We start from the raw sequence: 17,695 nt of genomic DNA, 5'->3' as shown, positions 1-17,695 counted from the left end.
ACGCCTTCCAGCCATATATTGATATGCGGTCCATCAGGGCAATTTTCGTTGAGTTCATTTTCCTATGCGCGTGGATAAAGGAAAATGAACCTTAAATACATCCCACTCTAGGAGTGGGTAAATGTCATGCAAACATACATTCCTTCAGAATGGTACAGTAAGGTTCATTTTCCTTTACACACGCACATAGGAAAATGAACTCAACGGAAATTGTTCTGATGGACCGAATATCAATATGTGGCTGGAAGGCGTGACCAGTCTTAAGGGAAATAATGGTTAGGAGGAGCATTGTAACATTCGCCGTTTTGGCAGAACAGGGACGATATAGATAAGGAATCTGCTCCACGTACAACACCTTTTGGTGTATGTCCGCTGGACTTAGCCTGCAAAGCCAACCGTTCATGATATCTTCCTTATTAATCCTCCTGTCGAAACAAATTCAGATCAGAAAAAATATTAGAAATGGATTCCCACCAAGGATGGTCGATTTCCATTCAGATTGGTCTTGTGCATATTGTGGGAGAGTAAAATCACTGTTTCGGTTCCCTATAAACACCCAGTCCTTTCCGGAAGTTTGAAATGGCATGGACCTTAAAAGCAACATTTGGACAGGTGGATGGCAAATATGAAATATCTTCCCTAGTTTTCAACTTATACGAAATACGCTTTACACGGACCCGCTTTTAAGTCCGTTCGGACTTGTGCTGAAAAACCGTCCGTTAATGATATCTCCCTTATTAAATGATGCACATGAGAAAACAGTTTTAGAAATTGATTTTCATTAAGGATGGTAGATTTCTATTAATTTTGGATGTGCATATTTTGCGGGAGTGCAAAGTAATGATTTCGGTTTTGGATAAAGCCCCAGTAAATCTACGTATTCAGAAATAATATTGAACCTAAAACCTACCCAAGGACAGGTGGATTCTAAATATGAAGTTTGATAGAAATATATCCCGTAGTTTTCAAGTTATAAGAACCCAGACAAAGAAACAGACAAATCGACAAACAGACAGGCAGACACCAAAGGTAAAAAAAAAAATGCTGATGGTCATTATTACAGCTGAAAGGGATACATAGAGGCATGGGCACATTTGTTAGTGCAGACCTTCATTTCGAAATTTACTGCTCCTAAACTGTACATCATATCGACAAACGGCTTGCACCATCAGACGCCACTTTTATCGCTCTACATGCTTGGTCTTAAAATATTTTCTCGTATCTCTCATATTTATGGGCTCGATTGCGTTACGATATTTGAAAGAGGTAATATTTGGGTACATTTTTAACATTTTACATTAATATTCACATACTTATGTGAAAGCTAGGATCATGAAATTTGGTTCGCATATAGAAATTGGTCGAATCAATCTTTCCTATAAGTGTGTTAAACTATATAATATACGTGTAAAAAGCACAACATTTACGAACAATAGAGAAATATAGCCAAATCTAACCTATAAGGGAGAGCAAGACGACAAAATGTCATAGGACTAATGTTGTAGATCATTCCAAGTTGAACGGAGAGTGTTCCATCCAGTTTGTGATAGGACTTACCGTTTAGCTGCGAAATACCTCGTAACGAAGGTCTGCACCGTCATTAAAGTTGCCTCCATATTTCGATATTCTTCGGGGATAAAAAGAATAATTAAAGGATCTTGGAAATTTTCCGTCGGTTACAGGCTAAAACGTATCATTTTGCCTAATTTCGATTTTCTAGCTCGTCCGGCAGATTGTACACCTATCTTGATTTTGGGACGAGAGGGGTAACATTTACGACTTACAGGAAACTATAGCTAAAAATATGCAGATCGTCATTATTATCCCTTAAACGGATAGGTGAATGAAAATTTCACCAAAATAGTCAATGCACAGACACATGGTCGTTACGATTTTATTTATATAGATAGATAAGAAATCTGTTCTATTTTGGGCTATGTCCACTGGACTTATCCTGCATAATCGACCGTTCATGATATCTCCCTTATTAATCCACCTGTCGAAAAAATGCACATGAGAAAAAGGTTTTGCAAGTGGATTTTCATCAAGGTAGGTCGGTTTCCAGTCAGGCTGGTCTTGTATATATTGTGGGATAGTAAAATCACTGTTTCGGCTCCCTATAAACCCCCAGTCCATTCCGGGAATTTGACATAGTATGGACCTAAAAGCTTACCTTTGGACAGGTGGATGGTAAATATGTTTGGTTGAAATATCTCCAATAGTTTTCAAGTTATAAGAAACAGTCTTTACACGCACCCGCTCTTGAGTTAAAACCGGTGGGTCTTGTACCGATGAACGGTCCGTTAATGATACATCCCTTATTAATCCTCTTGTCGAAATGATGCATATGAAAAAAAAGTTTTTTAGAAATTGATTTCCATTAAGGCAGGTAGATTTCCATTAAGTCTGGTTGTGTATATTTTGCGAGAGTGCAAAATCACGGTTTCGGTTTCGTATCATTCCCCAGTCAGTTCAGAGATTAAGAAACAGTATTGTCCCTAAAACCTACCAAAGGACAGGTGGATTCTAAATATGAAATTTGGTAGAAATATATCCAGTAGTTTTCAAGTTATAGACAAACAGACAAACAGACAAACAGACAGACACCAAAACTAAAAATTGTGCAGATGGTCATTATTACACTTGAAACGGTAACTGTAGAGAACTTTTGCCAAAATAGTCAATGTAAAGACACACGATCGTTACGATTTTATTTATGTGGATTTATTCTTTCTGTTTTATGGTGATTTCATCTGTCTTTTCATTTTCGACAACTAATTCTATAACAATGTCGGTTTCAGAATCGGAAAAATAGAAGATCGTATACTCTTTTGTTCTTTCATGTTGTTAATAAGTGCTTTTAGCTATGAAGAAATGAATGTAATTCTGGCTAGCAAAGGAAACACGAAATCACCGTAGCCCGTTCATCATTCTCAATTTGCAAGCAAAACTTGACGGTAGTGTTCAATTCCACTGCCAACTAAACGTGCTTAAGTAATCATAGAACGGTGTTCGACGATTCATTGTATTCAGTCCTTAGATTTAAACATGTTTGCATACACACTGGTTAGCCGAATCTTAAACAAGGTTGATGATCTGGCCATAAGAGCTTTGCCGCGGTTTCGTAACACCTGATATTTATCGACAATGGTGCACGCGGGCATAACTGTATATTCCATATTGCTTTCTCAAGGTCGGCTGAGACTTCCTCCAACACGACTTGTTGACAGAACAACAAACTTTGGCGCAATTGGTTCAAGGTCCTCCGCTACGTACCTTGTGGCAGTTTGTATCATTGCTATTAGCACCATAACGCGACAGTTGCCAGTTTCAATCTGTAGCTTGTTAGCATACTGTTAAGGCAGCAGTGTGAATTTACTACGACCTGAGGACTGAAACTTGTTGTGAACATGTATCAACATCACAACAGCGCTAGAGTTCCATAGCCAAAAAGTGAGTCAGGTGACAGCACTAAGGAAGGGCAAGGAATCTCCATAACGGTCGCTAGGCGACAAAAACACAACAGATAACTTTACTTCCGTGCTAAGACTGACAACAAGACTGAAGTAGGTAAACAAACTACACATTACTGTACTCCGAATAATAAGCAGTAAACCTTGTCTAATATTAATGTTGCATTTAATGTGTGTACGTGTAAGTAAACGATCATACAATTAATTAGCCACAAAACACACATTGGTAACCCCGACGTGATTGATATCGTGTGATACAGTTTTCTACCATAGCGACCTCCTTCGTTATGGAGCAATTACAACAGCAGCTACAGAAATTACAGAGCAAAATCGCCTCATACAACAGCAACTTCAACAGCAATTGCCGCAATCACCATCCTCACAGGTTGGTATCTAGTGAACCGTGTTGGAGTTAAGTTACCTGTTTGCTAGCCAGACAAGCCGGTGCTATGGTTCGCTCAGACGGAAGCGCAGTTCAATGTATCCAGCATCACGCAAGAAGCAACAAAATACACGTACGTTGTTTCCCAGCAGGACAGTCGCTATGCCGCGGAACTTGAAGATATTATTACCAACCCTCCGGCGTAAAATGCATTCGCGTAGTTGCGTACCGAAGCAATGCTTTCGTCAACTGTTCATGGAGGAGGAGCTCGGTGACCGAAAGCCATTCCATTTCTTACGATACCTTAGGTCTCTCGCAGGCAGCACCCACGTAAAAGACAACCTCCTAAGACAGTTATGGGTACAGAGCCTGCCGTCACAAATAGGGGCCATTTTAAAAACACAAAGTAGATAAGGTTACCATCCTAGCCGACAAAATTCTTGAGGATTACCGACAGTGTCTGACAGCATTGGATTGATTCACCCACTGGTCAGACGTCTGGCCACTGGAACGCAACACAGCCGAAGAAGTCGCTGAAGCTTTTGAAGCATGCTGGATCTCACGCTTTAGATCACCACACCGTATCACGACCGACAAAGGCAGACAGTTCGAATCTCAGTTTTCATAAACCTGAGGATTCTCAGCAGAACCTCACGCTACCGAACAACCAGCTGGCATCCTTGCGCCAATGGCATGGAAGAACGTATCCACCATCAACTCGAGGCAGCCATCATATGCCATCCTGATACGTCTTAGCTGCAAACCTTACCAATTGTCTTACTTGGTATCCGAAGTGCGTATAAATAAGATCTTGGCGCTTCATTGGCAGAGCTAGTTTACAGAGAAACGATCCGACTTTCGGGAGATATGTGTACCATGAGAGCCAACCGCCTCGAGGACACTTCGAGGTTCGTAGACAAACTCCGCTAACAAATGAGTCGACTGCGTCCTTTGCCAGCATGACGACATGATCAACGCTCTGCTTTCATCTACAGGGACTTGAACGCGTGTACTCACGTCTATCTACGTGATGATACGATCCGCGGCGCCCTACAGTTGCTATACACTGGCCTACATCCAGTGTTACATCGAAGTGATAGGACACTGACTTTGCAGATACGAGACAAGCCCATCCGCGTCACCGTTGACCGGGTAAAACCTGCCTTCCTCCTGGCAGATAACACATCCTTCCCTGGGCAAAATGCCAATGAGGATCATCGCATCAGCCCAGAGAACACTCTCCGCGATGACGTCCCATCAACAGAGGCACCTAAAACGTTCCAGCTTTCCACGACAAGGGACCTACAACTTAATGCGGCCGAACAGTTAGGTTTCTACTTTCAGCCATGACTACCTTAACTTCGTGGGGAGCTGGTGTAGCGATCTCAGAACAGCGCTAGAATTCCACTGCCAAAAATGCGTCAGGTGACAGCACTAAGGGCAAGGAGTCTCCATTACGGTCGCTAGGCGATGGAAACACAGCAGATAGCTTTACATACGTGCTAAGACTGACAGCAAGATTCAAGTGGGTAAACAAACTGCACATCCCTGTACTCCGAATTTAAAAAAAAGCAGTAAACCTTGTATAATATTAATGTAGTACTCAATGAGTGTACGTGTAAGTAAACGATCATATCATTAAATAACCACCACAAACTTAATAATAATGTTATTGTTTTTATGTCCCGCTAACTACTATCGTGTTGCATTTCTCTTGATATTTCCAGTTCTCGAATCAAGTAATCCTGTTGGGGGTCCCATACACGGGAACCACAGTCACGAGCGAAAGATTTACCACGCTAAAATTTCAACATGGCCTTCCAGCAATCACACCTTGAATGCGGCGCTTCCGTGACTTTATTCACGGCTCTCCCGTTAGATGATCGCACTTCCTGAAAAACCTTTCTACGGGGCTGTCACACATTTTCCTCGCTCAAAACTTGGATTCTCCTGGACGACTCTGCAAAAAATTTCAGTGATGCATCTCCAACATGGAAATAGTTCTGTATCCCAACTACGTGTACAAAATAAAATACTAGGATGTAATGTGGTGACCTTCCAGGTCCTGATATAATAGCATTAATACACAAGTATAATAATAATAACAATCATTGAAGGTTCAAAGAACGGTGTCAAGATCAACTGTCTAGCTTATGCTGATGATTTAGTGATCCTTTCTAGAAACATAGATACAGCTGTAGAACAGATAAATATTTTTAAACAACAAGCTGAAAAGGCTGGACTTAGAATCTCGTTTGAAAAAATGTACTTGACTTGACAACTAAAGACAAGGTATGGTAAGATTTAAAGAGTTAACAGCTTCAAACCTCTCGGTGAGATAGTATAGGCGGGATCTACAGAAAGAGAAGTTAACAACAGTAGGCGAGATAGGATGGTCGCAGCGTTTCGCAGAACACACGACCTGTACAAGGAAACAGGCAATTTCAGTGCGAGCTAAACTCAGACATTACAACACGGTAATTAAACCCGAATGTCTCTATGGAAGTGAATGCCTCCGAATTACTGGATAGTCTGGTCTGAGAGAAGCTAAGAAGCATGATAGGAAGATCCTTCAAAATATGATGGGCCCAAAAATTGTGGCTGGATTATACAGGTTGCGAGGACAACAGGAACTTTGTCAGAAAACCGAACGACTGATGGAATCCATCAAGAATCGACGACTCAAGTTCTATGGCCACCTATTTAGAATGGAAGACAAGCGGGTGCTTATTTGGCTAGGCCTTATTCTCACCTACCATGTATATCTAAAGGAACGTTCCCTATCAGCCATTGGACCCGACTAACGAAGCAGTTTTTTAACGTATTGGTCAGCAGACCTAACGTCTCGGATAAATGTTTCAAGGAAGGAAGGCAGGACCTCAAGAGCATGAGACCGGGCGAGCTGGCGGTGCGGTTAAGGGCGCACAGCTGTGAGCTTCTATCCAGGAGATAGTGGGCTCGAAGCCCACTGTCGGCAGCCCTCAAGATTATTTTCTGTGGTTTCCTATTTTCACACCAGACAAATACTGGAACTGCTCCTTAATTAAGGCCACGGCCGCTTCCTTCCCACTCCTAGGCCTTTCGTAACTCATCGTCGCCGCAGGACCTATCTGTGTCGGTGCCACGTAAAACAAATTGTAAAAAAAGATAAAAAAAACAGGAGACTGAATCAGAAGGACATTTCTAACCATCAACATTCAGATTCGAGATCAACACCTTTATGGGCTTCCACGATTATCAAGAGCAGAACAGCGGCTGGACAGAACAGAGGAGACAGGCGGCCAGAGAATGAATGCAAAGTTTTTGGGCTTTAAAAAAGGCTTCCAGAAAAGAATATAGTTATTTGACGTGGTCTCTAATGGACTTAAATGGAAATAATAATAATAATAATAATAATAATAATAATAATAATAATAATAACGTATTTTAATAAATACATTGTGGAGGTATTCACTACCACAAATAAAGGTATTGGCGAAAGAATGGGCAGGGCCACAAAGTGCTTGAATACTGTCGAAATCGGAAAGGGCAAGAACTGACCGGCGGAGGTCAAATAGGAAATATGAAAGTCAGGAGCATAGTACTAGGAGGAGAAAACAATGCCAGATGAGCTAGAGGCCTCGTGGTTGCCAACTCATGCTCCCAAGACGACAGCCTCAGAAGGTTCTCCCCATCAGTCGCCTCCTACGACAGGCAGGGAATACCGATGGTGTATTCTCTCACCTCCCCCCACAGAGCTTTTCTGCACAAACCGCTAGTGAAAATATATTTTAGCTCCCCCACCCACCATACCGAACTTCAACTGCCTCACTATTTCTCTCTCTCTCTCTCACCAGTACCTAAATTTTTCGAAACCTACAATAAAAATATATGATCCCTTATTGTTATTTTAAACCAGTTTGCAGAAGATCTGGTGATGTTACTGACTGGTATGGACACAGTCTTCAAGAAGGAATACAGGATGAAAATAAAATAAAGTCCTCGGCCTGTTTACGGTCATTCGACAGGGTCAGGAATGGAATGGAATGGAATGAATCCTCCATCTATCGGCGAGGATAGGAATTGTACCGGCTGCCGAAGCCTGTCGCACTCCTCTGGGGCAATGATTAATGACCAACAGATGAAATGATACTGGAGAGTGTTGCTGGAATGAAAGACAACAGGGAAAACTGGAGTACCCGGAGAAAATACTATCCCGCCTTTGCTTTGTCCAGCACAAATCTCCTATGGAGTGACCAGAATCTGAACCACGGAAACCACCCCCTAGAGGCCTCGGAGACTCTACAGGATGGAACAAAAGGTATTTAAATTTCCAAAAGTTGGGCATCACAAATAAGTAACAAATGTGGTAAAATTGGGCGTCGAAATGAGACCAAATAATGTTACACTAATAGTAATCATGCGCAACCAATATTAATCATACGACGGCATCCTAGCAAACCTGGTTATCATCACAATAAATATCTACATTTTAAATATAATCAAATTTGAATTCTTGTCAAAAGAGGATGTCATCAAACTGCTCTAATTATACAGGTAAAGTATGCGCATAGCCATGTAAATATCATATCATAGCTCCGGCAAAACATAACATTCAAATCTCATAAAGGGTAGGTTTTCACGACAGATAATCATCACTAAAATCAGAATAATACCTGAGACAGACAGGCGTCTCGTGCAATGGTAGAAATTTAATCTAAATGAAGGGATACGAAAGGACTCCCTATCTACAATGATAGGTTTAAATATGGGATGACTGGTTTATTTACATTCTTTTGCATTGTTGTGGCGACGCAACAATACATTGTTGAAGAGGAAGAAGTTGACGTTAATGGCGGTTTTGATCTTATACAATGGCGTACTTTAAACAATGATAATAACATGTCCGTAAAATACAATCCAATTTACCAATAATTTTCCTAGCGTGAGTCCATGTGAAGATTTAAAAAAATCTTTACAATAAATTATGAATTATGACAATATTAAAATGAATATTTAAAAACCTTACAAGAAAAGACTTGAAATGCCATTAGAAATCATGGCTTAAATGTCTATATAAATATACGATTTGAAACATAAATATGCGTTGTATGATTTGGTGAATTATTGTTTCCTTCGCCCGCTGTTTTAAAGAAAAATACTCACGTCAATGTTAGTACTCGCCTTCAGGTTATTTTCAATTGAAACAAATAAATTAACATTACATCAATAGCAGCAACAACCAGATATTCATTAAAATATGAAAGAGATTTCTCCCGTATACCATATCACATAATTCAATGAAATACAGACGTCATAAAATTAAAAGGATTCATTTTGAAGTTATGACAGACAAATACTCGTATAACATCATCTCCATTATGTAATTTTTACTTCATAAAAACACTGAAATGTCATAGGTTGCTGATTTATTCTTATAAAATAATCATAATCTGCTACAACATCATCAAAACATCACCATGACTACTATACTATTACTTTCATGGAGTCCAAGAAAAGAACAATACACCAACATGCGAATTGAAATAACAATAACGTGGCATAAGCTCGTTCCTAGAATGGATAAAATACATTCCAGAAATATACTTCAGTTGCATAGCCACACTGGATCGATGACTCTGGGTCACTCCATCACGAATAGCTGTAAGAAATTACCATGCACATCCACAATACTACAATGATGATGCTGGTAACAGGATCTGGTCAGGTTCCCGTAGAAATGTACCTAGAAAAATAATGACAGCAGAACTTGACATACGCCTTTTAACACCTACTTTGATACATATCGCTATAATCTGTCGCCTTCATATTAATTCATTACTGTAAACGACCCACTCATTTTAATATACGAAGATTCTATATTCAACAAATTCCTCTCTATCTCAAAAATATGTAGACTCATAATAAACAAGTAGTTTCACAATGACACGTAGATTCACAATAAGCACGTAGTTAACACTGTCTTCGCTCCTCCTATAATAAAATTACCGTACTATGCTACCATAATTCTGCTGCACTACATTGAAATAAAATTCCTGCTCTACACAGCAATACAGGTACAAAATCAAGTAATTCTACGATGAATAACTATCATATCGAAGATCCTAATTAGTCTGACCAATGTAACATAATTAAAATTCATATATATTGACGATGACTTCCAGAAATTCAATACTATGAATTGAGATACAATTAAATTATTGAAATATCCCGGTGGCTTTAGGTTATTGAATGAATAGTTACATCCCTGGATACTTTGATTTTACTCGATGACACGATATCAATTTCGTATTTCTAAATATTCTACATGTTCTGCTCATTATTACAAAATATATACAGATTTTCACTACCTGAAAGAGAATACTAATTATAAAATAACGAAACAAGGACTTATCTTTTGACGAACCGGGCACCATCGGGGTTTGGTGTGTGTTGTAATCCATCCTGGGCGTTGTCCGTACGTCTCACATGTCTAGTCCATTTTAATGTTGCACAAATAAATTAAGAAAACTTTCGCGTTTATAGCTCACTGAAAAATATGTCAAGCACATGCAAATTAGATATTAACTAATATAAAACACACGCGTTCGAGAAATTGTTTCAGATGCAATATTTGAAGAATCATAGTTAATAATTTTCTTTAATATTAGAATTCCATCAATCCGACCGTACGACTGTTCGCGACCCGTTCTGTCGTGTACACGGCGACGATATGCGTACTTGGAAGACGGCGGTTATGAATGTAAATATATCAATGCTCGACGTTCACGTGTGGTCTCATTCACATCCAAAGCAAGAGTGAGTAGTAGCAACAACAGTCAGTATAATCTTGCCGCGTTCGTAAAACTCCAGTCATGTCATATCTTGAATTCTGAGTTTCCATAAGCAATTTCTTAACTATCGATGTGGTAATATCATAAAAATGTATGATGTAAATTATGAGGTATCATTCCATCTTCACAGGTTCTATTATCAATTATTTCATTTTAAATAAAATTGTCAGGTTGATATGTTGTCGTTACGTCGCATTCAACGATTATTATTGCTATAAATTATGTTCTCCATGAATCAAAGATTATATATTCCAAACCCATATCAGGAAAATATCACAAGGATGTCCGACTCGTTGGTTGAACGGTCAGCGTACTGGCCTTCAGTTCAGAGGGTCCCGGGTTCGATTCCCGGCCGGGTCGGGGATTTTAACCTTAATTGGTTAATTCCAATGGCCCGGGGGCTGGGTGTTTGTGCTGTCCCCAACATCCCTGCAACTCACACACCACACATAACACTATCTCCACCACAATAACACGCAGTTACGTATACATGGCAGATGCCGCCCACCCTCATCGGAGCGTCTGCCTTACAAGGGCTGCACTCGGCTAGAAATAGCCACACGAAATTAAAAAATTGGTTAACTTCATAAGCGGTGAAAATCACTGACATGGAAATATTGTTCGCTTGTCATGATAATGAGTTGTTTTCATGTGAATTCCGTGGAGTTGATTTTGAGCACAAGGAACTGGTCTGCAAGTCACTTGATCACTAGAGATGACATATTCTTTGTAATATTGTGCGGATCCTCACCTTTCTCCCTTCCAGATTCTTCCCACACATATTTAATTCTGGCGTCGTTAGACAGTTCAAACCTGTATAGTGTCTTTATGTAGGCTTTTCTTCTTCTGATTCAACTGTTTGATAGGTTACAGAAATCTTTATAAACTAAGTAGGTCATTCAATATGTTATTTAACTGATAGAAATGTATAATTAGAGTGAATTTGAGCCTTTAAAAGAATGCAAACGGATTTGGAAAATATCATGCAGTGAAATAAAGTTGTGTGTCTCCCTTAAAACTGAAGGACGTACGCAGTATGTGTTTGACTATCAAAATGTTGTGAATTTACAGTTGAAATGCTGTTATAAAGGCAAAGGAACTGAGAAATGAACAGTGACGACCCACATCATGTATGAATCTGTAGGATAGAGATTGGTGTAAAGAATGCGTTATTTTTGGATATTAACTTGTAATTTGTTATTATTTTACAATATTAAAAATTTAGAAGTATTGTTTGTAAACATTATACCCTCAGCTTTGAAGGGACTATGGTTCTCAAAGGCGAGATAAAACTAGATGTCTTTGTGGAAGGAGCTATTTGCGTACAGTACCAGTCTACCATACTGGAGTTTTCTACTTTTGACGCTATTCTCGTACCTTGATGACGTCGCAGATGCGAATTGTGTCACACGTGTGGGATTTGTCCCGTTTTCCTGTCCGACTCCTTGACTGAATATACCCTGTAGTGGGCTTCGGTTCAGACGGTTTCGGGTTTGATTCCTGGCTAGGAATTTTAGGCGCGTGCGGAAAATTCCTCCTCCCCTCACCAACTCTAATGGAGAAAAGTATTCAGTGGTGGATATTTTTGTGCCGGTTATCAGTGGGGTATTGTGTATGAATGAAACATTTTGTATTAAGATATTGAGTGAGTTGGCCTGGCGTTTAGGGGCGCGCAGCTCTGAGCTTGCATTCGGTGGGAGATAGTGGCCTCGAACCACATTGTTGGCAGTCCTGGATATGGTTTTCCATGGTTTCCTATTTATGCACCAGGAAAATGCTGGGGCTGTACCTTAAGTAAGACCACGACCGCTTTCTTCCCACTCTTAGCCCTTCCCTATCCTATCGTCATCATAAGACCTATCTGTGTCGGCGAGACGTAAAGCAACTTGTAATAATAATAATTATTATAATACTGTATTAAGGTGCACATGAACACCCAGTCCCCGACACAGAAGACGTGGCAGGGAATGAACCACGGTCCCTCAGGACGGTAGGCCACAACTCATATAGAAATGTGACTGCTATATCATTCTACACATACACACCATATGTTTTAGACAGTAATCTATTCCGTAACCAAGAGTTACGGAAGGTAAACTACTTTACAAGGCGAGCAGACATGTTGATATCTTTATCAGAGCCAAACTACTGAAGCATCCCCATTTCATATTTCTTTATTGTATTCCTGTCAGTTTCTTCATTATTTCTTCTGACAAGGTTACTTCATATTGTTTTACAGGGAGGTCTATCTGCTGGACCTCTGCTCTTTCCTAGTTCCTCTCCAGTGAATGGTATGTTGACTCAGCGACGTCCCAGTGATACCTGGTCTGTTGCGTCTGATCAAGGCCGGCGTCTAACCATTGCAGGATTGTACGGCCGAGCCGCAAAATTCAGGAGGCAGAAGAAAGCGGCCAAAACCCTGGGAATTGTAGTAGGAGGATTTCTTCTTTGCTGGTTTCCATTCTTTCTCATCCTTCCCATTGGTAAGTATAATAATGATTTATATAATATAATATAAGCTTAAACACTTTCATGAATATTTACTGTTATTATTATTATTATTATTATTATTATTATTATTATTATTATTATTATTATTATTATTATTTTAAGGAACACTGGGACTGAAATTTCTAACTCCTGTATATACTATGATATCACCTTAATATTTTGTTTGCTCTAAGTATGTGGTAGTATGAATATCTGTACCATATTTGAACAATGTAGCTTTACTAGTTTCATATATATTAACCCGCCAGTGCACGAGTCACAAAAAGTTACATGAGTAAACGGGTTGGGTCTCACAGACCCATCATGCTAATATATTTTTAATTTCAGTATTCATCCTCTTCTATTCCGATAACATTATAAACACATTGCTGTCACAAAACCGTTGATGATTAACACTAACTTAACATTTTACAAAGCAATTCTCTAACCACTGCAAATTTACACACAATATTTTATTTGATCACAAAATGCAGAACTTATGAAGTCCGAATTTATGAAATCGTCATAACCTCATCCTCACGATCCAGAAAGTTCACTGGAACATTCACATTTCAGATTTACATTCACTGCACACAAATACGGAGTGTTCAAGACACATTAACTTTCTCCACAAACAGCACGAGTAGCGGGTCTTTCTGTCTCTACAGTATGCACGACGTCCTCTTTTATTTTCTGTATTTTCACGCCCTGCTTCTGCCGCCAAACCAGATATCTTTCTTGCAGGAAGAAATCTTGAGACAGCTCTTTCTCTTATTTGTTCTTCAGTTAGAAGAAACAAGAGTTTCTTCAAAAAATGTATTCTGTTCCTTGCGTCTGGAGAGTTAGTGTTGTTGGCTCAGAATATTAAATATGCGTTAAAGCCTGCAATATTCAGTAACGCATAGAAGACCACCATTGTCCAACGTCTGGTGTTTCGAGCCACGTCGTAGAATGCCGTCCTTTCGTGTACACAGTCTACACCACCCTAAGTTGAATTATAGAATGTGACTATTTCAGGATTCCTCTTTCCTCCCATACCTTCCTCAGTTTTGTCATCGCTGTGCATCGACGACAGAAAACAACAGTTCTTCCTTTATTTGGAACATAGGAAACCAACGTCATGTCCTCTTGGAAGCCAAATAAACTGATGTGAAATTTTCGTTTTGCAGCTACAACAAAGCTTGTGGGAACTCTCTTATTTTTTCGAACAGTACTGACCATGGTAATATTATGTTGTGACGTACCCACTCGGCCCACAGATGTTTGACAAAATTATAACGTGGCGGGTCACTTTAATATTAAAATAAATAAATGATATCTCATTGTTTCTCCATAAACAATATCCCATGGGCGCCAGCCTTCAAGCTTATGGCTTGAAAACGAAAGTTGATAATTAATAATAATAATAATAATAATAATAATAATAATAATAATTATTATTATTATTATTATTATAATAATAATACGTAATGAAGCTCAAAAACTCCCGGGGGTGGGGTGACGGAACACAAATCATTAAGTACACTAACTTGGAATTTAAGGATCATTAAAAATAATTTCAGAACATACAAATTAAAACAGCTATTTATTAGGATGAAAAAACGTGACGTAACGGCGTATTAACGAAATCTGAACTTACGGAAGTCAAAGAAAAATTGAATGAAATTAACTCTAAGAAAATGAACTGTTGCGCGAAGACTTGCAGTAACTTATGCCTTTAGCTTACCATTTGTAGACTCTGTTATCTTGAAGCTGTTATGGATGGATCTCTCGTACCGGCTGCGTCATCTGTTATTGGATTCCAGTCCTACTTCTGCTTTTCCTGCCTTTAACACTTCCTGCTGTACTATTACAAAAGAAGTACAACTCTCGCTTGAATATCTGTTTGTAAACAGAAGTAATACGGTAATCCGTATTCATCACAAATATTTCAGAAATAGAATTAGTTCATCTACTGGCATTTTATAGGCAAATTGAATGACTCATGAAATTTAAAAAATAGAATACAAATGCAAAATTTCCTCATGTCGACCGTCTACGATATTTATTTATTTACAAACATTTGAAGTATCTGTTTATTTCACGTAGTAATAGTGCCTACAAACAACGCTAGATTGTAGCACAATGCAGGGTCAGTAAGTAGTACAAAGGGTATTTCAAATCCATGTTTCGTAATTATCCGAAGAAAAATGCACAAATGTGTGTACAGGATAATGTTCTGTGAACAGAAAGGGACCTTTAAAAGACTGTGCGGCAGGCAATTAAATGTCTCACTGTGCCTTTAGGAACGGCGGAACATGGAAAATCATACCGCTAATTGATCCACAATGGTCAGGGGTACAGTAATACGTCGAAATCGAAAATCAAAATATTTGATAAAATATGTCTAAAATGCAGTCCCTGTGTTCCAGTAGTGTTGCATAAATTTTATAGATTTCGATTGCAAAATTTTGGAGAGTCAAATTATAGTCATTTCAATTATGAGGGCATAATATCTGACTAACACTCTCAATAGTCTTTTAGCCAAACGGCAGGGATTCGAATCTCGTCCAATGTCTGAAGGATTTTTTAAAATCCTGTGTGGTTCTGTGTGGTTCATGCCTAAAGGCATGATATCAACAATCACGTAAAACTACAAGTGTGCTTTGCTTCATAAATTCACGTCTGTTCGCAGAATACGCCATCGTCACCCGTTGCTTCTCTCACTGAGGCTGAAGTTGCTATTACATATCACTCTGCCAAGTCCCCTGAAATTGGCACATCAGCCGACCATTTGAGCAACATGTTCACTCCATTCATATCAGGGACTTGCTGCATAAGGAATGGTATTGCTATTATCGCTCATACCTTAGTCACTTTCATGTTGTCAAAGCCAAGGATAAGACTGAACATTGAATGTAACAAACTTGCTCTAGCCCATACCAGAAGACATAGTGCATTGTAAGCACTAGGTCTCGCCAGCAAAGCCATATGAACTGAAATCTGTAATATGGTGGTGGCCAAAAACATGTACATACAAAGGCTATCATTAAGTGAGTGCCGAAGACGTCAACGTCTTCTGTTTTCAGTTTCTAGTTTCCCGAGTGCTGTGTCAGCATATGGTCCTGATTTGCTTGAACAGGTCAATACCTGCGCCCTCCTCTCCCTTACCGCCCTGAATTAGCTCCATGCAGGTTTGTGCCAGCTGATATTAATTGATATTTATTTTTCTTTTCGACATCCACGTGTCAGTCTAACCCCCTAGTAATGAACTCTATTCTAGCCGACCTACGCGTGTACGTGATAGACCGCCAAGAGCTTGGCGGACACTCAGTATGTGAGCCTGGATTCTCTAATGTGATGATCTGGGTTATACCACGTTCTAGAATTTACTGACATCGGACGTGCAGCCATGATAACATCATCATTACCATCATCATATTATTCATATCATGCATCAATCGAAAACCAAACCTATCAAGTGGCCGCTGCTCAGCCTGAAGGCCAGCAGATTAGGAGGTGTCGTGTGGTCGGCACGACTAATCCTTTCGACCGTTATTCTTTGCTTTCCAGACCGGATATAATGCATCACTTTTCAGCAAAACCTGTCATTTGTTCCAATCACGTAGTAAAATTCGACTAATACTTTAAGTACTTAATTTCCTCATCGCTCATAGTGAATATTCTTAATCAGACACCCTTACACTTCGAATGCATTCTTCTTCACTAATTGGGCTGAAAAGACTTATGTTCAGTTTCTTAAATTGGCAAATTATGAATCAGGATTGTGATTAAATAGGACGAGCAGCTCTATTATCAACTGAGTGAAACTATGAGTACTCCCATCGCGCTACATAGGCCTGAATAAACTTTTTTCTTTCCTGGCCGTATCTGCGCCTTTCAGTAATTAGGCACCCCCAAAATTATTTGGGGTTCCACGTATAGTTCTAAGGCTGTAGACTTTTCCTTATACCACCAAATCTTTTGGTATCCCTTCATTCTGTAAGGCAGATTCAACAGATTCTTTCCAGGTAGCCTTTGGGCTTCCTCGTTTTCAGCTCGGTTCCTCTGTGTTGAAGGAACTATGCACGAGGTGGGATACATCTTATTTTATGGACCATACCAGCAAAACTGCTTCTGTTGAAGCTCCTCGCAAACAGGATTGAACTTAAACGTTCCTCACAGGTGTTCATTTCGGAGGCGATCTTTCAAAACGATGCCAGCAGAATATCGAAGCCTTCATAAGTCCTTCACACGCAGTTGTTGATCGTACCTCTTTTCCTGGTCCAACATTCAGAGCCGTACAGAAGAACACTTTTTTTTTTTTTTTTTTTTTTTTTTTTTTTTTTACAATTTGATTTACTTTGCACCGACACAGATATGTCTTATAGCGGTGATGGAACAGGAAAGGGCTAGGAGTGGGAAGGAAGCGATCGTGGCCTTAAAGTAAAGCCCCAGCATTTGCCTGGTGTGAAAATGGGAAACCACCGGAAACCTTCTTCAGGGCTGCCGACAGTGGGGTTCGATCCCACTATCTC

At 39.5% G+C, this 17,695-nt stretch overlaps 1 protein-coding gene across 1 annotated transcript in view; it reads left to right on the top strand.

Annotated features, from left to right (window-relative positions):
* LOC136880826 (alpha-1A adrenergic receptor-like) overlaps nt 1-17,695 on the top strand; it is a 336,774-nt gene that overhangs the window by 303,747 nt on the left and 15,332 nt on the right. Inside the window, 1 exon segment of the mRNA XM_068228990.1 lies at nt 13,034-13,171. Within this exon segment, the coding sequence (XP_068085091.1) occupies nt 13,034-13,171 (138 nt within the window).

Source organism: Anabrus simplex, chromosome 1 (assembly GCF_040414725.1).
Source record: "Anabrus simplex isolate iqAnaSimp1 chromosome 1, ASM4041472v1, whole genome shotgun sequence".
NCBI lineage: Eukaryota > Metazoa > Arthropoda > Insecta > Orthoptera > Tettigoniidae > Anabrus > Anabrus simplex.
This window is presented reverse-complemented; position numbering and strand designations above follow the sequence as displayed.